The sequence below is a fragment of the Oncorhynchus nerka genome, linkage group LG21 (assembly GCF_034236695.1).
Source record: "Oncorhynchus nerka isolate Pitt River linkage group LG21, Oner_Uvic_2.0, whole genome shotgun sequence".
Lineage (NCBI taxonomy): Eukaryota > Metazoa > Chordata > Actinopteri > Salmoniformes > Salmonidae > Oncorhynchus > Oncorhynchus nerka.
In genome coordinates this window covers 29,604,820-29,629,850 of record NC_088416.1, presented here as the reverse complement: position 1 = coordinate 29,629,850, position 25,031 = coordinate 29,604,820, and the positions used below count along the sequence as shown (strand labels likewise).

General features: G+C 42.4%; 2 protein-coding genes across 2 annotated transcripts; one reads left to right on the top strand and one right to left on the bottom strand.

Annotated features, from left to right (window-relative positions):
* Positions 1-798: 798 nt before the first annotated feature.
* On the bottom strand, positions 799-14,877 carry LOC135563618 (apical junction molecule-like). Its single transcript, XM_065006547.1, has 2 exons — positions 14,626-14,877; positions 799-9,314 (listed from the first exon to the last, which is right to left on the bottom strand). The coding sequence occupies exon 2, from the start codon at positions 2,983-2,985 to the stop codon at positions 892-894; it is 2,094 nt and encodes a 697-aa protein (XP_064862619.1). The 5' UTR covers positions 2,986-9,314; positions 14,626-14,877; the 3' UTR covers positions 799-891.
* Positions 14,878-16,902: 2,025 nt separating this feature from the next.
* LOC115110435 (transcription factor Sox-10-like) lies at positions 16,903-25,031 on the top strand. The gene is made up of 4 exons (XM_029636087.2): positions 16,903-17,038; positions 21,366-22,202; positions 23,781-24,046; positions 24,159-25,031. Exons 2-4 carry the CDS (start codon positions 21,760-21,762, stop codon positions 24,938-24,940), a joined length of 1,491 nt encoding a protein of 496 aa, XP_029491947.1. The 5' UTR covers positions 16,903-17,038; positions 21,366-21,759; the 3' UTR covers positions 24,941-25,031.

Here is a 25,031-nt window from a genome sequence, read left to right as displayed (position 1 = left end):
CTACTCTATGCTCTTCTCTATCCCCTGCTCTATCCTCTTCTCTATCCCCTGCTCTATCCTCTTCTCTATCCCCTGCTCTATCCTCTTCTCTATCCTCTTCTCTATCCCCTACTCTATGCTCTTCTCTATCCCCTACTCTATGCTCTTCTCTATCCCCTGCTCTATCCTCTTCTCTATCCCCTGCTCTATCCTCTTCTCTATCCCCTGCTCTATCCTCTTCTCTATCCCCTGCTCTATCCTCTTCTCTATCCCCTGCTCTATCCTCTTCTCTATCCCCTGCTCTATCCTCTTCTTTGTCCCCTGCTCTATCCTCTTCTCTATCCCCTGCTCTATCCTCTTCTTTGTCCCCTGCTCTATCCTCTTCTCTATCCTCTTCTCTATCCTCTTCTCTATCCTTTTCTCTATCCTCTTCTCTATCCTCTTCTCTATCCTCTTCTCTATCTTCTCTATCCTCTTCTCTATCCTCTTCTCTATCTTCTCTATCCTCTTCTCTATCTTCTCCATCCTCTTCTCTATCCTCTTTATCTTCTCTATCATCTTTTCTATTCTCTTCTCTATCCTTTTCTCTATCCTCTTCTCTATCCTCTTCTCTATCTTCTCTATCCTCTTCTCTATCTTCTCTATCCTCTTCTCTATCCTCTTCTCTATCTTCTCTATCCTCTTCTCTATCCTTTTCTCTATCCTCTTCTCTATCTTCTCTATCATCTTTTCTATTCTCTTCTCTATCTTCTCTATCCTCTTCTCTATCCTCTTCTCTATCTTGTCTATCCTCTTCTCTATCCCCTGCTCTATCCTCTTCTCTATCCCCTGCTCTATCCTCTTCTCTATCCTCTTCTCTATCCCCTACTCTATGCTCTTCTCTATCCCCTGCTCTATCCTCTTCTCTATCCCCTACTCTATGCTCTTCTCTATCCCCTGCTCTATCATCTTCTCTATCCTCTTCTCTATCATCTTTTCTATTCTCTTCTCTATCCTTTTCTCTATCCTCTTCCCTATCCTCTTCTCTATCTTCTCTATCCTCTTCTCTATCCTCTTCTCTATCTTCTCTATCCTCTTCTCTATCCTCTTCTCTATCTTCTCTATCCTCTTCTCTATCCTCTTCTCTATCCTCTTCTCTATCCTCTTCTCTATCCTTTTCTCTATCCTCTTCTCTATCCTCTTCTCTATCTTCTCTATCATCTTTTCTATTCTCTTCTCTATCCTTTTCTCTATCCTCTTCTCTATCCTCTTCTCTATCCTTTTCTCTATCCTCTTCTCTATCCTCTTCTCTATCCTTTTCTCTATCCTCTTCTCTATCCTCTTCTCTATCTTCTCTATCATCTTTTCTATTCTCTTCTCTATCCTTTTCTCTATCCTCTTCTCTATCCTCTTCTCTATCCTTTTCTCTATCCTCTTCTCTATCTTCTCTATCATCTTTTCTATTCTCTTCTCTATCCTCTTCTCTATCTTCTCTATCATCTTTTCTATCCTCTTCTCTATCCTCTTCTCTATCCTCTTCTCTATCCTCTTCTCTATCCCCTGCTCTATCCTCTTCTCTATCTTCTCTATCATCTTTTCTATTCTCTTCTCTATCCTTTTCTCTATCCTCTTCTCTATCCTCTTCTCTATCTTCTCTATCCTCTTCTCTATCCTCTTCTCTATCCTCTTCTCTATCTTCTCTATCATCTTTTCTATGCTCTTCTCTATCCTCTTCTCTATCCTCTTCTCTATCTTCTCTATCATCTTTTCTATTCTCTTCTCTATCCTCTTCTCTATCTTCTCTATCATCTTTTCTATTCTCTTCTCTATCCTTTTCTCTATCCTCTTCTCTATCCTCTTCTCTATCTTCTCTATCATCTTTTCTACTCTCTTCTCTATCCTTTTCTCTATCCTCTTCTCTATCCTTTTCTCTAGCCTCTTCTCTATCCCCTGCTCTATCCTCTTCTCTATCCTCTTCTCTATCTTCTCTATCATCTTTTCTATTCTCTTCTCTATCCTTTTCTCTATCCTCTTCTCTATCCTCTTCTCTATCCTTTTCTCTATCCTTTTCTCTATCCTCTTCTCTATCTTCTCTATCATCTTTTCTATTCTCTTCTCTATCCTTTTCTCTATCCTCTTCTCTATCCTCTTCTCTATCTTCTCTATCATCTTTTCTATTCTCTTCTCTATCCTCTTCTCTATCTTCTCTATCATCTTTTCTATTCTCTTCTCTATCCTCTTCTCTATCCTCTTCTCTATCCTTTTCTCTATCCTCTTCTCTATCCTCTTCTCTATCCTCTTCTCTATCTTCTCTACTCTCTTCTCTATCCTTTTCTCTATCCTCTTCTCTATCCTTTTCTCTATCCTCTTCTCTATCCTCTTCTCTATCTTCTCTATCATCTTTTCTATTCTCTTCTCTATCCTCTTCTCTATCTTCTCTATCATCTTTTCTATTCTCTTCTCTATCCTTTTCTCTATCCTCTTCTCTATCCTCTTCTCTATCTTCTCTATCATCTTTTCTACTCTCTTCTCTATCCTTTTCTCTATCCTTTTCTCTAGCCTCTTCTCTATCCCCTGCTCTATCCTCTTCTCTATCCTCTTCTCTATCTTCTCTATCATCTTTTCTATTCTCTTCTCTATCCTTTTCTCTATCCTCTTCTCTATCCTCTTCTCTATCCTTTTCTCTATCCTCTTCTCTATCCTCTTCTCTATCCTTTTCTCTATCCTCTTCTCTATCCTCTTCTCTATCTTCTCTATCATCTTTTCTATTCTCTTCTCTATCCTTTTCTCTATCCTCTTCTCTATCCTCTTCTCTATCTTCTCTATCATCTTTTCTACTCTCTTCTCTATCCTTTTCTCTATCCTCTTCTCTATCCTTTTCTCTATCCTCTTCTCTATCCCCTGCTCTATCCTCTTCTCTATCCTCTTCTCTATCCTCTTCTCTATCTTCTCTATCATCTTTTCTATTCTCTTCTCTATCCTTTTCTCTATCCTCTTCTCTATCCTCTTCTCTATCTTCTCTATCATCTTTTCTATTCTCTTCTCTATCCTTTTCTCTATCCTCTTCTCTATCCCCTGCTCTAGCCTCTTCTCTATCCTCTGCTCTTCTCAGAATACACAGTCTATTTACAGTATCTATACAAATATGCACAATTTGGACCTCTTAACCGTTAGAGAAGTGGCCAGGCATTTTGCTCAGCAGATGAAAAGGTTCAGAGTGGGGAGGACTGGTTTGTGGCTTCAAGCCCTGAGGCAATACCACTCTATTAGTTAGAGAGTGTGTTCTCTGGGGTGGTAAAAGAGAGAGGGTGGGCTACATGCTGGCTATTAGAGTGGTTTGGGGCTCATACCAACTCTATTGTGCATTGTCTCCAAATGGAAAAACTTGGACTCAACAGTGACCCATTGTGTGGCCTTAACTCTCCATTACTATGCTAATTATGGGATGTGTCTGCCTTCATCGTCCCCTTCCCCTCCTTTCTCATTCTCCAGCTCTCCTTCCTAACCGTCCTCATCTCTCCTTCCTGACCGTCCTCATCTCTCCTTCCTGACCGTCCTCATCTCTCCTTCCTGACCGTCCTCATCTCTCCTTCCTGACCGTCCTCATCTCTCCTTCCTGACCGTCCTCATCTCTCCTTCCTGACCGTCCTCATCTCTCCTTCCTGACCGTCCTCACCTCTCCTTCCTGACCGTCCTCACCTCTCCTTCCTGACCGTCCTCACCTCTCCTTCCTGACCGTTCTCATCTCTCCTTCCTGACCGTCCTCACCTCTCCTTCCTGACCGTCCTCACCTCTCCTTCCTGACCGTCCTCATCTCTCCTTCCTGACCGTCCTCGTCTCTCCTTCCTGACCGTCCTCATCTCTCCTTCCTAACCGTCCTCATCTCTCCTTCCTGACCGTCCTCATCTCTCCTTCCTAACCGTCCTCATCTCTCCTTCCTGACCGTCCTCATCTCTCCTTCCTGACCGTCCTCATCTCTCCTTCCTGACCGTCCTCATCTCCCCTTCCTGACCGTCCTCATCTCTCCTTCCTGACCGTCCTCATCTCTCCTTCCTGACCGTCCTCATCTCTCCTTCCTGACCGTCCTCATCTCTCCTTCCTAACCGTCCTCATCTCTCCTTCCTGACCGTCCTCATCTCTCCTTCCTAACCGTCCTCATCTCTCCTTCCTGACCGTCCTCATCTCATCTCAAACTTAATAAAAATGTATGTCCCGGCCTTTCACTAACAACTATTTCGGCACATTTCCCATCTGTCTCAATCTTGCTATCCTCTTTCACTTGCCTGTCCTTTCAGCTGAGGTGCTCGGTTAGAGGTGTAAGGTTACAGATTCCCCAAAGAATTCCTCCCAGGGGGAACTAACTTCTTCCCCGATGAAAAACGACAACTCTAAAGCTTCTCTTTTTCTTATTACTTAGTCACTAATACACTACTACTGAAGCTGCTGTTACAAAACATATTTCAAATAAAAAGCAATAGCTGGCGCGCACCCAGAGAAAATGATTTAGTGTAGAGGTGCTGACTAACGGAGAATAAACTGGAAGCTACAAAAACAGAGAGAGTCGCACATTCCATATATATAACCTCCCAGTCATTTATTAGGTCAAAACATCACTGAAAGCGAAACGTTGGCAGTTTCTTACTCAACGAATTACTGGGAGGTACATTAGATATTTCCACCTACTCTAACACAATGTCACAGCCAGCTGGCAACCAATACATCCCTCATCTGTTTTCTCCATGACTCAACCAGCGCGTCCAGATGATCAAAGAGATGGAGCAGAATAACAACCCCTCTCTGGTACATAATGACCAGGATGCACTGCATTAAATGGGCTTCGTACAAACTGGGTTTTCATTACAATTGGATTTCAATGTCATAACACATTTGTTGGCGTTACATAGAGGTGCTACATGTTTCTGTCCCCAGTCTGCATGCAGAACGACGTCACATGTGAAGACAGCCTGAGGTGTAGACGTTACTTCCCCAACGGAATCCATCTAATAGTGATTGATGATGAACACATACAACCTGCTGAGCCCATTTCTCCCTTTCCCTTGTACAAGGAGTTCATTCTGGTGTCCAGCATGCGTTCATCAAAGTGGATTCACACGGATGTTAATTTGACTCCGGCTCCTGTCTGTTTACATGTAATGGGATTACATCCAGTGTGGCGCTAACGGAGGTTAAACTGACGAGACCTCAATCACACAGGACTTCATCAATTAACACAACTAACCACCTGGGAAACTGAGTGCTGCTGTCTGTCAGCTGCTGGAGCAGTAGATCATCTGGATCTAGGTTACATCTTATGGACACACGGTTTGGAGGGAGTCTAAGACTACGTCTGTCTGTGTCTGTGAGTATGTAGCTCTGCTGTGTGTGTGTGTGTGTGTGTGTGTGTGTGTGTGTGTGTGTGTGTGTGTGTGTGTGTGTGTGTGTGTGTGTGTGTGTGTGTGTGTGTGAGCGTGTGTGTGTGGGGGGGGGGGGGTTCGTGTTTGAACCCTAGCTCACATGGGCAGAGCGAGGGAGGGCCGCAGGGTGAGGAGGCGATGGGAGAGGAGGCTGCTCCCCATCTCCCTCTCCTCTTTCATCTCTTTCTCCCGGCCTCCAACAACGAAGTCTTTCATTCGGGCATCTCTATAGCCGCCCTCAGACCCCCGAGGCCCCCACTCTTTCACGCTGCTTAATTCAATGTTCCGAGAAAAACACATGATTGGAAATTGACTCTCTTTTTTCTGTATCCACCCCACCACCCTCATCTCCCTGCTCTTCTACTTTCTGTGTTTTCCCCATCAAAACAACATCTGCCCTGATGCACAGGAAGGAATGGGACACATCATCACCGGTGGCAACAGTATTGTGATATGGTCAGAGTGTGTGAGAGCATGGAGTCAATGACACAAGGGTTAAGAATAGGCAGCCAAAACACAGGTCAGATATTTGTCTGGGGAGGGGGAGAGGGCAGAAAGGGAGGGAGAGAGGGCAGAAGGGGAGGGGGAGAGGGCAGAAGGGGAAAGTGAGGGAGAGGGAGAGAGGATAGAAGAGGAGGGTGAGGGAGAGAGGGCAAAAGGGGAGGGTGAGGGGGTAGGTAGAGTGACATGTCGGGTGATTGATTAAAGGGATGGATAAAGATGACTCAAAACGAAAGATGAAGAGGGAAGACCCGAGGGAGGAAGGGGAGGGTGAGAGAGAATGGCATCTTCACTACCTGAGAGTCTTCCAACAAATCACGCAGTAGACCCAAGACCACTGCTGCTGGCACCACAGGCGATGCATGATCACATGAGCAAACATCCTGGCTTCTGTCTGTGGGTTCTACACGGGATACACATCAACACTCTTTGCAATTATTTCTATGGTATAATAACACATAACTTAAGACTGAAGAACACCGATGATTAAGTGGGGGGGGGGGGGGGGGCTTGCCTCGTCCACCTCATGCACTATGCTCTGAAGCGCAAGTAGATTTCTAACTTCACATGTAGTACGACCAAATAAGAGCAGAACAAGAACTTCAAGAGAAAACTGACCAAGCCAATCGCTCCGGCTGACCAAGATGAACTTGCAGTCACGGTGCCTGGGTGAAAACACTGGGGAAGGACTAAGCTAAATATCATGTGGCTGTCCATGGTACTGGTTTCTGGGTGTGAGCGTAAGGACAAAAAAGACATGTTGACTCACCCTACATGTTGAGAAACGCCAATGCCATCCTCCTCTCTTTCATGTTGCCGAAACAATCCATGACTCTGTTATACAGTACACGCTTTAATTTTTTTGTTGTCCTAGACTACCTGGCTAAAATGCTTGCTCGCTAGCCCAACCTCTTTTCGTTAGCTAGTAAACATTAGCCTACTACATTTAGATACATATTGAACTTCCAGGCACAATGTATAAATCTATGGTTGGATCAGAATCTCCATTATAATCCTTAGCCAATAAGGGGAATGAAGTAAAACCACAAGTCTAAATCACTATCGTTGTCGATGGCTAATTTAGGAAAGGGCCAATTTTAGCTAGCTAGCTAGCCACCGCTGGACAACAACACAAGGAGATGCAACAATAAAAAATGTTTTCTGTCAATGACGTTTGACTTGATGTGATGTGATTGGAGGGAAGCCAAATCCAAACTGGCTTCCCTGGACACTTTTTTTTGGTGCGCCAGGACCATTCACAGTTGAGCTCACTCAGTTTAACTCAATGCTGATTGGTTATTATTGTATATTTTTTTAATTCATGAGAGATCAAATGCTCGCTGGCTTCTCTTGCATACAATGCAGCGGGGTTGCAACAATGTCAGACCCTTTTTGACCAGACAGCATCAGATAGATGGGCTACACATACAAAGACAGAGGGGCGCTGTTTTGTTCGCTCGGATGCCTTCTCTCCGTTGAGATACATTCAGCCTCTTGCGAATTAAAGGAAAATTATGAAACACAGAGAGATGAAAGATAAAAAATGTTCTTTATTTTCAGTACATTTTTGATGAAGCCTGGCTTCCCTTAGCAGCCATGAATACACACCACTATGAACATGAGCACATCTTAGGCCATAAAAGATGTTACTTTTCTACTGCCATGATTGATCGACTATTAACTACACGAACTTCAACGAATTGGGAATAAACGACTGCTTGAATGTCCTATTGCCAGAGCCTTCATCTTAATTATCGTGTTAGAGGCTTCCTTGAAAGAGGTGGTTTCATCCCCACAATGTCAGAACAGTAGTCGTTCAGGGCAGAGACAGATGCAACCCCTGCTACTTGGGCATGGGTCACGGCAATCAAAGTTTCATTCCCTGCTCGAGGCGTGTTAATTACGCGAGGTCGCGAGGATCACAGCGGGCGGGTAATTACCCAAATGGATGTGAAGCTTGTAGTCTAGGCAGAGGATGAGTCAAACACAGACTCCTTCTCACACAGTTTACACTGTTATTAAGCGTCCCCTCCAGACCCTATCTGTTCACCTCTGTCTCTCGCCCCTCTTCGTCTCCCTGGAGTCACAGTCACTTCAAAGCTGTCGTCGTGCTTGATGACTTTTGATTGACTTTTGACTTTGACTTTGACTTTTGAGAATGGGAATCATGGAGCTGAGCAGCCTTACTAACCGCTGCCTCACAGCATGAGAATATGATCAGAGTTGTTTTGTCATTAGTTCAACATTAGCCTTAAAATCAAGTGACAACTTCCTCCACCCAGGACATACAGCAAATCAAACACACCTTTAAAAGCGCAATTGGGACATACAGCAAATCAAACACACCTTTAAAAACACAATCCAGGACATACAGCAAATCAAACACACGTTTAAAAGCACAATCCAGGACATACAGCAAATCAAACACACCTTTAAAAGCACAATCCAGGACATACAGCAAATCAAACACACCCTTAAAAACACAATCCACAAAGCCACCATCTGCTATAGATTAAATACAGGCCTCAATACCTCCAAAGGTAATTGCTCATTAACAGCAATAACTTCTGTAACAATATGACAGCTCATAGATGAGCAATTGCAGATTGATAATCACTTGTCTGTACACCAGCTTGTGAAACACATAGCAGGCTTTTACACGTGTAAATATGTTGTGTATGGTTTGTGATTTGAAGGCACACGCTACAATTCAGCAAACTACAAACATTTCCCCTGATAGCTCTCCTACATTTACATTTACATTTAAGTCATTTAGCAGACGCTCTTATCCAGAGCGACTTACAAGTTGGCTGAGAGACATGTGGTAGGAATATTGATCTTGTATAGGGACCAAATGGCCACGCCTGAGAGGGAAGCCAAGACCATACACAACTGAATATTTTCAGTGATGCAAATGACTCTGACCACGTTCCAGCCAGCAACATGGCGACAAAGGACACTTCTGTTCTCTTCCAAATTCTTGTGCATCATTTTCTGCAAATGCCTGAATCTCCTCGTCCCTCGCCTCTCATTCCACTCAATTAGCATGTTTGTGTCTTACGCCCCTCACTCAGGGATGGATAAAAATGTCCGAATGTTATCACATAATACACACACACTATGTTATGTGGCACTGAGAAGGTGACGCAGAGAGATGGAGATAGTGGTGACAGGAGGTAAAGAGTAGGTGATTGGTTTTGCTCCAGGACCACAGGGGGAATGGTTGGGAGGGACACAAGGCTCCATTGAATGTTTTCTCACTTACTCCTCATGCGTCTCCCCCAGTTCTCTTCCATCTCCTCCTTTCTCCCACAGCTGCAGCAGTGCTCATGCTTTTGCATTAGAGGAGGGGAGGGGGAGCATACTGACAGAGAGGCGGAGTGAGGCTGAAAAGAAAGAGCGAGGGAGAGATGTGGAACGGGACAGCGGCCGTGGAGTGAACTGAAATTCAAGGAAATAAAGAAAGTAACAGTTAACCTCAAGTCTGTTGTTTGTAAAGATGTGTATAAAGATGGCAGAATTGAGATACGATGTCATGTTTTAGCACTACCCACTGAGTTTGGAAACTATGGCGCGTGACATGGTTCAATGTGCCAATAAATCAGCACAATCAAACTTTTCGGTTTTTCAAATTGCCGGCGTCTTGAAGCTAAAATTGGGATTATTGTACACGGTGGTAATTACCAAACATTGGAGTGGAGAGCAATGAACAATACGTTGTACTGTACGGCGGACTTAGCAAAACAAAGAATTTGTGGTGAGTGCATGGGGGCCACCATCTTTATGCACCTCTGCTGTTGTTCAATCTTTGCCCAATTACACCTGTTTCATGGTAAATACTGGGACTTTTAAAGGGTGCCTGATTTTTGGAGGAGGTCAGTGTGGTGGAAAAAAATGGCTCCATTCATACTGATATATGCAAAGTCTTTATTGATAACAAATCATCTCAGCATGATTGTACTTAGCTCATTCTGAATCCATTGTCACTTCATGGTCATTATTGCCTACAATTGACCCTTGGTCTGGCAAGACCGACTTTACATCAATATATAGATAATAGAAGACTGACTTTACATCAATATATAGATAATAAAAGACTGACTTTACATCCAAATATATAGATAATAAAAGACTGACTTTACATCCAAATATATATAATAAAAGACTGACTTTACATCCAAATATATATAATAAAAGAATGACTTTACATCAATATATAGATAATAAAAGACTGGCTTTACATCCAAATATAGATAATAAAAGACTGACTTTACATCAATATATAGATAATAAAAGACTGACTTTACATCCAAATATATATAATAAAAGAATGACTTTACATCAATATATAGATAATAAAAGACTGGCTTTACATCCAAATATAGATAATAAAAGACTGACTTTACATCAATATATAGATAATTAAAGACTGACTTTACATCCATATATAGATAATAAAAGACTGACTTTACATCCGAATATTGATAATAAAAGCACACCTGTGCGTTACTGTTTAGTTAGTTGCCTGGAAATCTTAGCCACAGGAAAAACAATGATAGCAAAACATAGATGCATGCACATTATCATCAAAACTTTACAAGCAATCTACAAAATATTATAATAATGTATTTATTTATGGTTGAAATGCTATTGATAACGGCAGGATTCTCAAAATGGCAAATGAAAAGTTATAAAATGCCACCGAGGATCAGGCAGGTAACTAAACTCTCGCTATTTTTACCTCAGACTCTAACTCCACAATCCCTTATCAATTTCCTTTAGATGTCCCCTCACACAATTGAAGTAACTAGATTCTTCCCTTTGGCTAGCTAGTGTAGATATGAACCAGGAAATACAAAGGGCCATTCATGGTGCTTGCAATACATTGACCCACATCCCTTCCCAGCACCACCACACCCCATCCCCTCTTGCCTCCTCGCCCCATCTCTCTCTAGCATTTTCTCCTGCTAACCCCCCGCCCCGCCCCACCCCACCCCACCCCGCTCCCCAGCTGCATTGAAAGCCAGTCCAAATTCTATCCCCCCTCCACTATTACTACCCAACCAATCTACTCCTCCCCCCATCACCACCAGCAACATTGGAAAAAAAGAACACAAAAGAATAGGAAATTCAGTGGTAGGAACACAAAGACAGGATTCATGGCAAGCCACAGACACTCAAGAGGGGGACCTATTTAAGCGCTGCGCAGCTGCATCGATTTATTAAAAAGATGGTTGAAAAGAAAGGTCAGAAGGTCTCATGGAATGCTGAATTATTTTTTATTAACCTTTGAAGATTGCCTGACATTTTAATGGGCTTTAATCATTATTTATCACAATCAGTGAGGCATTTTTGTGAAGGATTCCATTCAGTCATTGTGATAGGGTAAATGTAAGGAATCTTAAAGAGTTCAACTCTAGGAGTGCTGAGTGTCTGTGAACTTTGGTTCTATGACGCGTAAGTGTTAATGTGAAGTAGTGGACAACAGATACACTGGGAGTCTACGTTCGAAGTGAAGACGGACTGTGCGATATCCTTGTGCTCACCTGTCAATGACTACATACAAGAATGGCGGCTCCATTTGTAATCAAAATGGACTTGGGGAGCATCTCCAGCTCTTCAAATGATCACAGCCCACAGGATGATTGCAGCAGGTTGACTGACCTGCTGCAATGGGAAATATTTGTGCACCTGTTTGATTTTGTACAGGTGCAAAATCTGTTACCGCCTAACAGCTTAGAGCAGATCCCATATTTGAAAGTAGGTCATCTGAATGTCTGGTCTGTGGGCTGTATCAGAAATGAAAAGCAAACCCCAAGAAGAGTATGGTAAAGTTTGCAGTCTGTAACTTTTCAAGTGGATTCCAAAATATCCATAACAAAGCCAGACACCAAACAACGTAGCTATAAGTGAGAGCTACATTTAAATTAAAGTAAATTACTTAATGTCCTGTAATGGACCTCTGCGTTGTTTTGCCAAGTCCATCTTGTCCACTGCAATCCATCTCAGCTACCATTGCTCAGTGCCAAAATTAGGATTATGAGGGGGAAGGGTTTGGGTGTTTACTTGGCACCTAATTCAAGTGATGGATGGCAGCGGAATTCTCCACGTCCCACCAGAAAATATGAGATCATTACATTAAGTCCAGTCATTTGTTTTTTACCACTGACCTCTCTCTCCCTCTCCAGCTTTTTCTCTCCCCCTATCAGATTCTCTCCTTTTGTGAGAATGCAGGAATTCCCCCAGGAATTTTCTCTGCCAGCACACAGACGAAAGGTCAACCCTTCCATCACAGACACAAAATGATAAATACATTTGCTCTACAAAGTTCTGGTCTTTCTCTCTTCTTGTTGTTGTTCTTCTTCTATCCTTTAAGTGTTCTTGAAATAAATGTGATCCAGCCTAGTGTGCCACAGGATGTTGTTGATATCTGTCCCTGTTGTGACCAGGTTAATGGAAGAGCCCCCTCAGGTAGTGTCACAGTCACAGAACCACGAGGCCCACATTAGCAGTCTGCTTTGAGGGTGACCCCCTTACCCCCCTGGTCACAGACCTGAGTTCCAACTCTTTACCGTCACAACTGTCTATGGCTGCACAACAAACGGCATCATCAGTGTCACATGTCAGGTCCCTGGCACCACAGCGGATTTATGGGAGACAGTTTCAACATGAACCACATTTCTATGTTGAAGGAAACGATTAGCAACATCAGTCACAGTAAAAAGCACTACATTTTCAACGTTTGTAGTGTCCATTTTTTTCTACTTTCAGATAGTGATTTAAAATGATATGATGAAGGTTTGTGAGTAGAAAATGTCCCAATACTGCGACATATTCCATTCTAAATTAACAAAGCTAAACAAATAGCAAATAAATCCTCATTATGAATCAACATATAATAAATGAATATTCAATAAGTAAGAGAAGTCTCATTCTGACAAGTGTTCTTATTCCTTTGTCTCTTAATATTTATTTCAATCAATACCATCATGTTGATGATTTGTTCTATTGATAATTATATCATTTGACCCTATTTTTACTTCTCTACATCTGTAAACGTCAATACATTACATACAGTTTAGCACAATATTCAAATACTGGTTCTAAAGACACTAAAACAAAACAGAGCAAATATATTCACCATTTTACATTTTTAAAAGGTTTACACAAAGTTGGACGCTGTTTTATCATATAGAAAAAGCATATTTATTCATTAACAAGTTAAGTCAGAGGGGGAAGGAGTTAGGCTTCTGTTATAAAATATATATTTAAAAAATGTGTCTGACATTAAGTTTTGTTATTCTGACAAAACAATATCCAGAATATTTGGTTTAATAATGATCTGATACCAATTTGGGCTTTCGACATAAATGACATGTTAGTCGTTGTATGCAACCAAAATTGAAAAGCCAAATTTGCACGACTTTATATATATTTTCGTTACATCAATGCTTCCTCTAATATTCTGATAAATTAGACCTAATGTAAAATTGAGGAAAATGTATTTCTCGTCTTATTCTGTCACGTTTGCTGCCGTTAACTGTAGGCTACAATTAGAAAGTATAAAATACCATATCGCTGAACAAATTTAAAGCTAGAATCATTAGTTGATACATCCATTTGTGGATGTAAATGCATTATATATACCCATTGATTCTTGAAGCATATAACTTATAATATATAAGCTTGTTTTACTCCAATGTTTGTAATAATAATTGATTGGATTCATATAGTGCTTTTCTACCAACTGAAGTGCTCAACGTGCTTTACGTAGTAAAGGGGAAACTCACCTCATCCACCACCAATGTGCGGCACCAACCTGGGTGATGCACGGGGACCATTTTTGTTCCAAAACGCTCACCACACATCAGCGTTCAGGTGGAGAGGTTAGGAGTGATGAAATGCCAATTAGGAGGTTGATGATTAGGTGGCCATGATGGAATGGGGCCAGGTTGGTAGATCGATTAGACGCGGAGTTTTCATAAGAATTGTGAAATTACTTATTGTTAGGCCTAAAAGCTAGGCCTAAAAGCAAACCACCTAAAAAATAAATCGCATTGATAATAGTTAACCTGATGTTATAAGCGAATCGATTATAACGATATAACTGTTGAGTTATTCTGAACTACACCAATCGCCTAGGCTACTAAATGTTTACACAATTGGGAAACCAGCTAAATTAAACTTTAACATTAGGCTAATCAACCAAATTGCATGGAAGCATATTCTTTATTAAATACCTAATTGAATACATTTTTCCTTTCGATAAAAGAATATAATGTGCCTAGAGAAGAACATAAAATGTAATGTCATGACGGTGCAGTTAAAAATAAATATTTAAACAACACCAATTCGACACATGCGACCACAGATATGTTCATCTGGCTTTTCGCTCCCTCTTAATTCACTTCAATAAATCACAACACAATCACACACAAATGCTGGGTCCTTACGGGATATTGATTTCGATAAAGAAACACTAAACACGTACATGAAGTGTATCTTTCGGAACCTTTTCATTACAATATCCTTAGCTTATAACAAAAACGTATAATGCATAATAGACAACACTGAGGCTCAGAAATTATACGAATCATACGTATTTCTCAAATATTCGCGCCTTACAAAATGTAGGCTAAATATTGACATGAAAAGAGCAGTAATAGGCCTGTCTTCCCCCCCCCCCCCCCCAAACACCATTAATTATTGATGTTCTCCCAACCTTTTTTACTGCACACTCACAAAAACTCACTTCAATGTTGCGGCCAGGCCACAAATCCTGAAGGACCAGCCAGTCCACCGGAGTTGCATTTGAAATTTCCCCCTCTCAAGAGCCGGACAGTGCGACAGAGATCCATAAGCAAAGTAGAGGTCTTGGAGCATTTTCCCCTATATGTGAGCGTTTGCTGAGACCCAGACAAAGAGACGAACTAAACGGAGACATGACTTTTTCTCTTTTTCTTTTTTATATACAAGGAACTGTTTTTTGTTCCTCATTTTTTCATTTAAGGGGATAATGGAAGGGGGGTGTTCGTTTGATCACATGATTACAATTCACCTGAGATAAAACAAAGGGCGCAAAGAGAAGAGGAGAGAGGGAATGAAAGGGCGAGAGAGGGAGAGAGAACCAGACAGAGAGATTCACTCATGGTTAGGATTCCCTTATCACAGTCAACATTCATGGATAATGAACAAATAAGGGATTTTTTGGGGATGAGGGGGTAGTGTCGGGAGAAGGAAATACAAGGGGTCATTGTTGAAAAGAACAGCGCATGTAGTTGTGTGCGTTCGACCCATGATGTTCCCCCCCATCTCTACTTTCTATATTTTCTCCAAATGCTGTTTGGTTTTAAATGTGTGCTCTGTGTATCTAAGTGACTGCGTACTGATGCAATTATAAAACTCACACATAGGATGAAGTAGCGCAGTGTTCGCCTTGGAATTATATTGAATTCCGACAGTCAGTGGCCTGCACTGGATAGTCTACTGTAGGCCAACGTTGATGCTCTATCCAACAAACCAGTGTCAGTATAGTTTAAATTAATCTACTACAAAATATCGAGAGATAAATGCCTGTAGGCCAACTGTTCACTTAGCCTAGTTTGTGTGTGTAAAACGTGCGTAAAATCTTTATCTAAATCTTTATCTAATATATATAGAACAAATGTAATACACTTTGGCTGTATTGAAATAGACAAGAACGACGTCTGTTAGTTGCTCATAGCAGGTGCAGCAATATACCCAAGAATATAGGGGATATTTAAGAATGTGGATCCCCCCCCGTCACTTGAAACAGGATAAAAAGAGACACATCAAAGTCAGTTGTTGACGCTTGTATCCAGTGATGTGAGTGACAGGGTGCAAATACAAATTCACACCACCAACAGGAAATGCAGAAACAGGCAAATAAATTCAATTTGATAACATCAGAGAATAGGCCCACGCTTCTTCTATTTAATTTGATAAAAAATATATGGCTTATAATAATAATAATAACAATAAGAGGAAAACATTTCTCCAGAGGAACGCGTTCAAGGATATTGTGGAGTATATGTCAATATCAATGTTGTGATTGCGTTCACATTACCCAATGTTTACCTCTTGCGTAAAAGCACATAAGCCTAGCCGGTAGACTTATTTATGATACAGGCCTTATGAATTATTCAGAAACATAAATCATTTTTTTTTCATTTGAAATTGAGGGATGGCTTATGTTTTTAAGGTCTCTTTTTGGGGTGGCCCTATAAGCTTTTGCAAATGAAAATCTCTCAGTAAAGGATTGCGCATGTCGCTAATATCCCTCTCTAATACATTTAACATGACAAATATCATAGTCAACATTGCTCTTTTATGATTTGAGCCTTATATTTAGTCTATGCCTACATTTAGAGATGGAATCCCTAATTCTAAATCAATAATATAAAACATCAAGCACATTAAATCATTCAATCAAAATATGCTACCCAATCTGTAATGGCTATAATGACGTATGAGAATAACATGGATCTGAAAATTCACAACGTTGACAAAATTATATTTCTTACTGAATTAATCAATGTTAATAGAAAACTGATATTTTTGTGTTCCACATTGGAATTGCCCTACTCTGATCACTACAAGAGGGTCAAAAAGTAGCACACCTCAAATATGGACAATATCACATACATTTTCCCAACAGAAGGGATTTTCCATAGGCTAGATATTGCTTTTGAGAAGTCTGAAATACCCAAACCCAAATGCAGCATCTCATTCCACAGAATCTGATGGCACTGCAGCCTAGAAATAGATCAGTAGCCTACCTAACCAAAACAATCTAGGCGTCTCCACATTATTCAGGTAGGCAAAATATTGGCATAATATTGATGCTAATTTTGTCAGCGAGATCTTGCCCTGCAGGAAACTGAGAAAAATAATCATCGACCAATCACATTGATTGCCGGTGTTGCAAGCGTGAAAGTTTGCTGCTCCTTTAAGACTTTTTCTCCACTTTTTTTCTCTTTCCTCACACAACGGAGCTCTTTAAGCCCCGGCGCGACACAGAGCAGGCATTCATAGAAGGGCAGCGCGAGCGAGGGGGCTAGGGAGTGAGCGCGAGCGTCACTTTGGAAACTCGGGAACACACGGACTCTCGTGCTAAGCGGGCGACCTCATTTTTCATTACTGAAGTAAGGCGCTTAGCTTTTGAAATACTTTCCTGTCTCTGCTGTTCTCTCTCTCTTTCTTTCATTTGTCAAATAATCAAGCCATAAAGTTCATCTAAATTGTGCAGTTAGAAATTATGTATTACACCTGCATCTTTTCTAAATTATTGTTTTATTTAAATTATTAGACTATTATTATTAGGCTATTATCATATTACTATTGTTACATTTAAACTGTCTCTTAGGATAATCCTGCTAAAGTGGGCATCGCCTGCTCTGTTATAGCAGGAGATGATTATCGTGACTGACAGGAGAAATACATGTTTAATACGCATCTCAGCAAGATTATATATATTTTTTGCAAGTGTATGCTACGGACTATATAGGTTAATACAAATAGGCCTACTGACGTACAATTTAAATTATGAACCAGCTTCAAAGTTATGTATTTTGTTTAGGTTTGCCTTGTCGATAGCGATCCTTTCGAAGTTATACAATTATTTCTAAACCAGTGAAAAATATAGTTTTAGATATAAGGTTGAACGATTGATCGAGTTCAAGTTGAACTCAACGAAACTTTTCCCATTAACAGCAAACTTTGACTCCTTAATTACATCTACTGACTATCCCAACATTCATGACGCATGGGACTATTTTCAACGAGATGAGGCATTTGACAGTATTAGGCTTATTTATTCCTGAGTATTTACAGGTTGACTAATATACTAATTCATTGAGAGAAAGTTAGTCAACAGGATCATCCATTCCGTAATGTGTTAAAAGCTGGTCGTGTTCTCGTCATCTCTGATCAGTGGTTCGTGCCAACAGCCTGTTCAATGCATACAATATTCTAGACCTGCATCAGAACTCAAACTCAAAGGCCAAATTCACAAATAGGTCATAGAATTGTTACGTTTTATTCAATTGTTTAGAGACACTTGTTTTGGAATAAGAAAAACAGATTCAGATAGGCTATGCCACATTTCTGGATATGTTAAATGTTTTTTATTTTATTATAATAAATGAACATGTTACAACTAACTAAGGGAAAGAGACTACAGCATCAAGCATGGGAAAATATCGTAAATCAAGGGCAATTTATTGTTAGGTCAAGCGATAAGAAGGGCTTTGGAGTCCAATTCTTTCATGTAAATTAATTACGGTTGCTATAGAAAAAGCCTAATTGATAGAAAGTTAGACATCATAAACACAATTTAAGAGGAATGTAGAGAATAATCAATATACCGTTTGCTACACAATACAGTAGAGCCTATACTGACAATACATTAGATGCGAGTTTTCAATGTGGACGAGCATAAATTGGCATTTAACGCCTGCTTTAATTATCACAGGACAGACGAACCGTGTGTCCTTCATAGTTCTGAACTAATCTGAAGGACAACCTGGTGAAAATACTTTCTTTGTAAAGAAATTTGCTCATTGAAAAAAACCTGTCGCGATTGAATCACATAGGAACTCTGTTCTGGCTGCAACTAACTCGAATGACCGGAGTTGTCATCAGTTATTGTCACCTTATATGTCCATTACAAACCCGTTATTAGCCTACACATACACGGCATGACCAAAAGTATGTGGACACCTACTCTTCGAACATCTAATTTCAAAATCATGGGCATTAATATGGAGTACGCCCTCCTTTGCTGCTATAACAGCCTCCACTCTTCTGGGAACGCTTTTCACAAGATGTTAGAACATTGCTGCAGGGACTTGCTTCCATTCAGCCTGGCTCGCAGTCATAGTTCCAATTCATCCCAAAGGTGTTCGATGGGGTTGAGGTCAGGGCTCTGTGCAGGCCGGTCAAATTCTTCCACACTGATTTCAACAAACCATTTCTGTATGGACCTCGCTTTGTGCACGGGGGTATTTTCTTGCTGAAACAGGAAAGGGACTTCCCCAAACTGTTGCCACAAAGTTGGAAGAATGTAATTATATTCTGTAGCGTTAAGATTTCCCTCACTACAATTAAGGGGCCTTGCCCAAACTATGAAAAGCAGCCCCAGACCATTATTTCTCCTCCACCAAACTTTACAGTTGTCACTATGCATTCGGGCATCTTCCAAACCCAGTCCATCGAACTGCCAGATGTTGAAGCGTGATTCATCACTCCAGAGAACACGTTTCCACTGCTCCAGAGTCCAATGGCGGAGATCTTTACACCACTCACGCCTATGCTTGGCATTGTGCATGGTGATCTTAGGCTTGTGTGTGGCTGCTCGGACATGGAAACCCATTTCATGAAGCTCCCAACAAGCAGTCCTTGTGCTGACATTGCTTCATGAGGCAGTATCGAACTCCGTAGTGAGTGTTGCAACTGAAGACAAACTATTTTTACGTGCTATGTGCTTCAGTACTTCGGCGGTCCTGTTCTGTGAGCTTGTGTGGCCTACGACTTGTTGCTCCTATATGTTTCAATTTCACAATAACAGCACTTACAGTTGATCGAGCTGGCAGAGCAGACGTTTGAGGAACTGACTTGTTGGAAAGGTGGCATCCAACGACAGTGCCACTTTGAAAGTCACTGTGCTCTTCAGTAAGACCATTCTACTTCCAATGTTTGTCTATGGAGATGGCATGGCTGTGTGCTCGATTGTATACACCTGTCAGCAACAGATGTGGCTAAAATAGCGAATCCACTAAATTGATGGGGTGTCCTCATACTTTTGTATATATAGTGTATAAAGCCTCAATATTGTATTCTAAGTAGCCCGTGTGAGTGTCCTCCTGTCATATGAAAAGTAGGCCCATAGCCTCATATGCGGACGCGCAATTGGAGATCGTTTGTTGCGAGCGCAGTTACCCATACGGACATAGGCCTATTCAGATTAACATACGTGCCAGAGATGTATTAATACGCTTCAACGTAACAGACATATGGTCCAGCTATTCGAGAAAATACTAGTAGGCGCTCTATTGCTGGATGAGAGCCACGAAAGGCAACGTCTAACCTGCATTTTGGTATTAATCAAAACCTTATTGACTAAAACGCACCAGTCAAATTTCTTTGCAAGACCACGGCGTTGCAATGCGATACATTAGGCCTAATGCGGCTGTAATTAAACCCTGTTGGGCCGTGGCAAAGGAAGCATTATCACCCCACCCCATGCTCTTCTCCCTACTGACCAATTTAACACTATCATGGGGGCAACAGCTATGTGCGTGGACAGGATAACAAATCGGCGTACAGAAAGGAGAGGGGAGGGGGGATTAATTGTGACCACCAGGTGCACAACTGGACGTGGTTGAGGTACCAGATGAGATGGCACAGTCCCGCCAATGCTCTGATAATTCACCACCATTGCAGTGTGCATGTCAGCGGCATGACATGTTACAAAGGATCAATTGGGCACTAGAGAGACAACCATTATGAAGTTAACATCTACAATATGACTGATTCAACGAGTAAATCAATTCCAAAACAAACAGCCTATAGTTTGTTATTACAGTTCACAAGTTCGCTTAATCAAAACGTTAAGGTCGTGTTGGCCTACACAGGCAGGCGTTGATTCTATCGACAAAACTACACATTTGACCTCAATAGGTCGCATACAGACACATAGCCTATACTTTTTCAAACAGACAGTGTCCAATTCACACACGCGCATACACACGCACCCACGCGATTTATATTTCCAGCGCCAGCCCGTGTTTATCTAAGAGCTCCGAGGTATAAATCGAAGCCCTGTGCTGGTGCGGGCTCGTATTATTCCAACACTTTCTCTCTGGGGAGCTTGCAATAAGTGCCAACCCTTAAACAGTAGCTTGTTAGCAGGAGTCGAGGCCTGGGCTCGAATAACAGACCGTCTGCACTAATTATATGGGCTTCAGATTCGCTTCTATATGATTGCAATTTTGTACTTTTCATAATCATTTCTATTACATCATTTATATGCTAATTCAATGAAAGTATTCCGAGCAAACAAGCTGCAGCCAAGCCCTATTAGCTACCTGCATGTCCATAGCCCAGCCTACAGGCTATAATTAAGCAATATCTTATGAGGGGCTGTGGTATATGGTGAATATACCACAGCTAAGGGCTGTTCTTACGCATAACGCATCGAGGAGTGCCTGGATACAGCCCTTAACGTGGTGTATTGGCCATGTACCACAAACCCCTGAGGTGCCTTATTGCTATTATAAACTGGTTACCAATGTAATTAGAGCAGTACAAATACATGTTTTGTCATACCTGTGGTGGTATATGGTCTGATATACCAAGGCTGTCAGCCAATCAGCATTCAGGGCTCGAACCACCCAGTTTAATAATATGTTCTATATTTCACTCACTAGGGTATTGTTTTCTAATACATACTCTACTTTATGTCCTTTGCAGTATTTAGCTAAAGGACTACAATTTCAAAGACTGCAAGGGAGAGGACACTGTTCTACTGGAGCAAGAGGTGGGAATCAACAGGTAAACTGGGATCCACAATACGCGCTCAGCGTAAGATACCAGCAACACGGATGGAAAGAACTTTGATGAGGAATCCAAACAGAATTTTAGAACGTAGACTGAGAGTTGAGACTGACTGGGAGTTTATATAAAGGAGACCTCGAGTGACAGAAGCAATCCTTTCGTTTTAAACAGGCAGAGTTTATATTCCTGAGAGAGGGTGAACTTCTTCATTAGTTCAGACATAGGCCTATGATTAGTAGTTGAACACCCATAGGCCAAGAAACTATACCCTGTACACGTTCTGTTACTCACCTGAGGGAAGAGGGGAAAGATGTCGGGAGAGGAGCAGAGTTTATCTGAGTTAGAAATGAGTCCGGGGGTCTCGGACGACGGTCACTCCTTGTCACCGAGTCACTCATCCAGTGCCGCAGGCGGAGGAGACTCCCCCCTGTCCGGTCCGCAGCCCCAGCTGACAGGGGTCGGCGACGACGCCCTATCCGATGTAGCTGGCGGGATTTCCATCAAGTCCGATGAAGACGACGATCGCTTTCCCATTGGTATCCGCGAGGCAGTGAGCCAGGTGCTGAACGGCTACGACTGGACACTCGTGCCTATGCCTGTGCGCGTAAACTCCGGCAGCAAAAGCAAGCCGCACGTGAAAAGGCCTATGAACGCTTTCATGGTGTGGGCACAGGCCGCACGGAGAAAACTGGCAGACCAGTATCCCCACCTCCACAACGCGGAGCTCAGCAAAACCCTCGGGAAACTATGGAGGTAAGGGAAAGCGTTTAAAGCGTTTATTTATTGTTGTTTACCAAAGCGTCGGTCCGCTTTGGTAAACAACAATAAACATCCAGGGTTACACAAGTTCAAATGCGTTCTTAGTCACAACATTCTGGGTCAAAAGTTCAAAGCACACTTCATGCTACAGTAGCCTTGAATTGTGGACCCATAAAACATAAAAACAACTTAAAAAGTCACAGATCTTAGATTTTTCAAGGCAGGTTCCCTTCTTTAGACCAATGAGTTTCTCAATCAAATTAGCTGAGGTATGTTCAAATAATATTCTACCAGCTCAGAATAAAGCTTGTTAGACAGTTGCCCTACCAAGGAATGTTGATTAATAAAGTCCTACAATCTAAAAAAAATGTTATAATAATTATGTTGATTATGTAGCCTACAGAAAACCAACAACATAGTTATGCGTTTTTTTTGTAATCACATTATAGTGCCTGGATATGCCCAATTTCATAACCCACTTAATTCATGGTGGTTTAGGAGGGAGATGGCTGCAGTGGGAATCACTGAGGTTGTTGTAATCCCCTCATCTATATGTTTTAAAGCACAGACCAATATGGCAGATATACACTTTTACAGCCCTGTCATTTGTAATTGAGAGTGCCATATTAAAGAACCTACTATGTAAAAACATATCCAAGATTTTACTGGTCAACGGGTTGAATGGCTAGTTCAGTCAGCCTTTAAAACACAGATATGGAGGACTGTTGCTAGGTCAGACTGATTGGAAGGCCCAGAGAGGCTAATTCATTAACCTTATAAGGAGGCAACATTAATTAGATAAAGACTTGACCTTGAGCCCGCGCATGATTGTATAATTGGCCAAGAAACATGCTGAACTGGGAGTCTCAAAGGTCAGTGTTTTCTCATGCCTGTCCCTCTGACAGGATGCATCTTTAGCCTGTGTCTTCATTTCATTACAGTCCAGCCAAAAATCCCCTGGTGTGGCCAGGGTTTCTGATGCAGCTGTGCAGATGGCGGATCCGATTTAGAACGAGATGAAAATCAAGTGAATGTTTCAGAGGCAAAACTGACGGTAGAAATAATCTCCACAGTGGAAATATTGTCAATTGTTCTTTTCTAAAAATGCTTTAATGCTCAACAAGGGAAATAGCAGCATTTCCTATGAGTGTGTTGCCATTATACCAGTTAGACGTTTAAAAAAAAAAGTAAAATACTAGAATACTTAGTAGATTGAATATAAAAGGTGATATGTCCCAGTTGACATAGATTACCTGGTAAATAAAATGTAATTATTCTTGTATTGGAGTTGGACAAGGTTATTGACCTCTGGGATGTGGAGGTGTCAAAGGAACCAGCACTGTGTCACTGTTATCTTAACACACATATTATGGTCATCATGTTATCAAAATATATGCTGTTAAATGTTCTCAGACTACTGTAATTTCCTCATTCAAACAGAATGGATGACTGCATTAGAGTTTGACACATGCATCAAATCAGCATCACGACAACATCTCTACTTTAAGTACATCCTGGCTGAATTTAAAATGTTCTATCATTGTTATTTCAAAACTATTTTCTCCCTCATAGGCTCTTGAATGAGAGTGATAAGAAGCCTTTCATCGAGGAGGCGGAGAGGCTGAGGAAGCAGCACAAGAAGGACTACCCGGAGTACAAGTACCAGCCACGCCGCCGCAAGAATGGCAAACCCGGCTCCGGCTCTGAAGCTGATGGCCACTCTGAGGGTGAAGTCAGCCACAGCCAATCGCACTACAAGAGCCTCCACCTGGACGTGGCGGCCCACGTCAGGGGGGCGGGGTCTCCTCTGGCTGATGGACACCACCCACATACTGCAGGTATGCCACAGGGTCTGACCAGCCCTATCGATGCAGTTTGTCACACATCCCCATTCTAAATAATATACCACAAGCCAGGCTGACAATAACTCTGCTTTGTGTCTCCCCACAGGCCAGAGCCACAGCCCTCCTACACCACCCACCACCCCCAAGACAGAGCTCCAGTCTGGGAAGTCGGGCGATGGGAAGCGGGAGGGCGGTGGAGCAGGGGGCTCCCGTGGGGGAATGGGGGTAGGAGCAGAGGGTGGCTCTGGATCAGGGTCAGGCAAACCACACATTGATTTCGGCAACGTGGACATCGGTGAGATCAGCCACGAGGTGATGGCCAACATGGAGCCCTTTGATGTGAACGAGTTTGACCAGTACCTGCCCCCCAATGGGCACCCGGGGATTGGACAGAGTGCTGGGTCAGCGGCAGCAGCAGGGTCCTCTGCATCTCCCTATGCCTACGGTATCTCCTCTGCCCTGGCCGTGGCCAGTGGACACTCTGCAGCGTGGCTATCCAAGCAGCACCAGCAGCATCATGCCTCACCTCTGGGCTCCGACCCCTCCAAGGCCCAGATTAAGAGTGAGGCCGGCTCGGGGGGTCACTTTGCCGAAGCATCCTCAGGGGGTTCCCATGTCACCTACACTCCCCTCAGCCTGCCCCACTACAGCTCTGCTTTCCCCTCGCTGGCCTCCAGGGCCCAGTTTGCAGAGTATGCTGACCACCAGGCCTCGGGATCCTACTACGCCCACTCCAGCCAGGCCTCAGGGCTGTACTCTGCCTTCTCCTACATGGGGCCCTCGCAGAGGCCCCTGTACACAGCCATCACTGACCCGTCCAGTGTGCCACAGTCACACAGCCCCACGCACTGGGAGCAGCCGGTCTACACCACCCTGTCGCGGCCCTGACAAAGACCAGGAGCAGATGGCTCTGGTGTAGATTTGGCCCCAACGGCAGACCCACAGAGCGGAGGAGACCTGGGTTGGAGGCAGTGGGGAG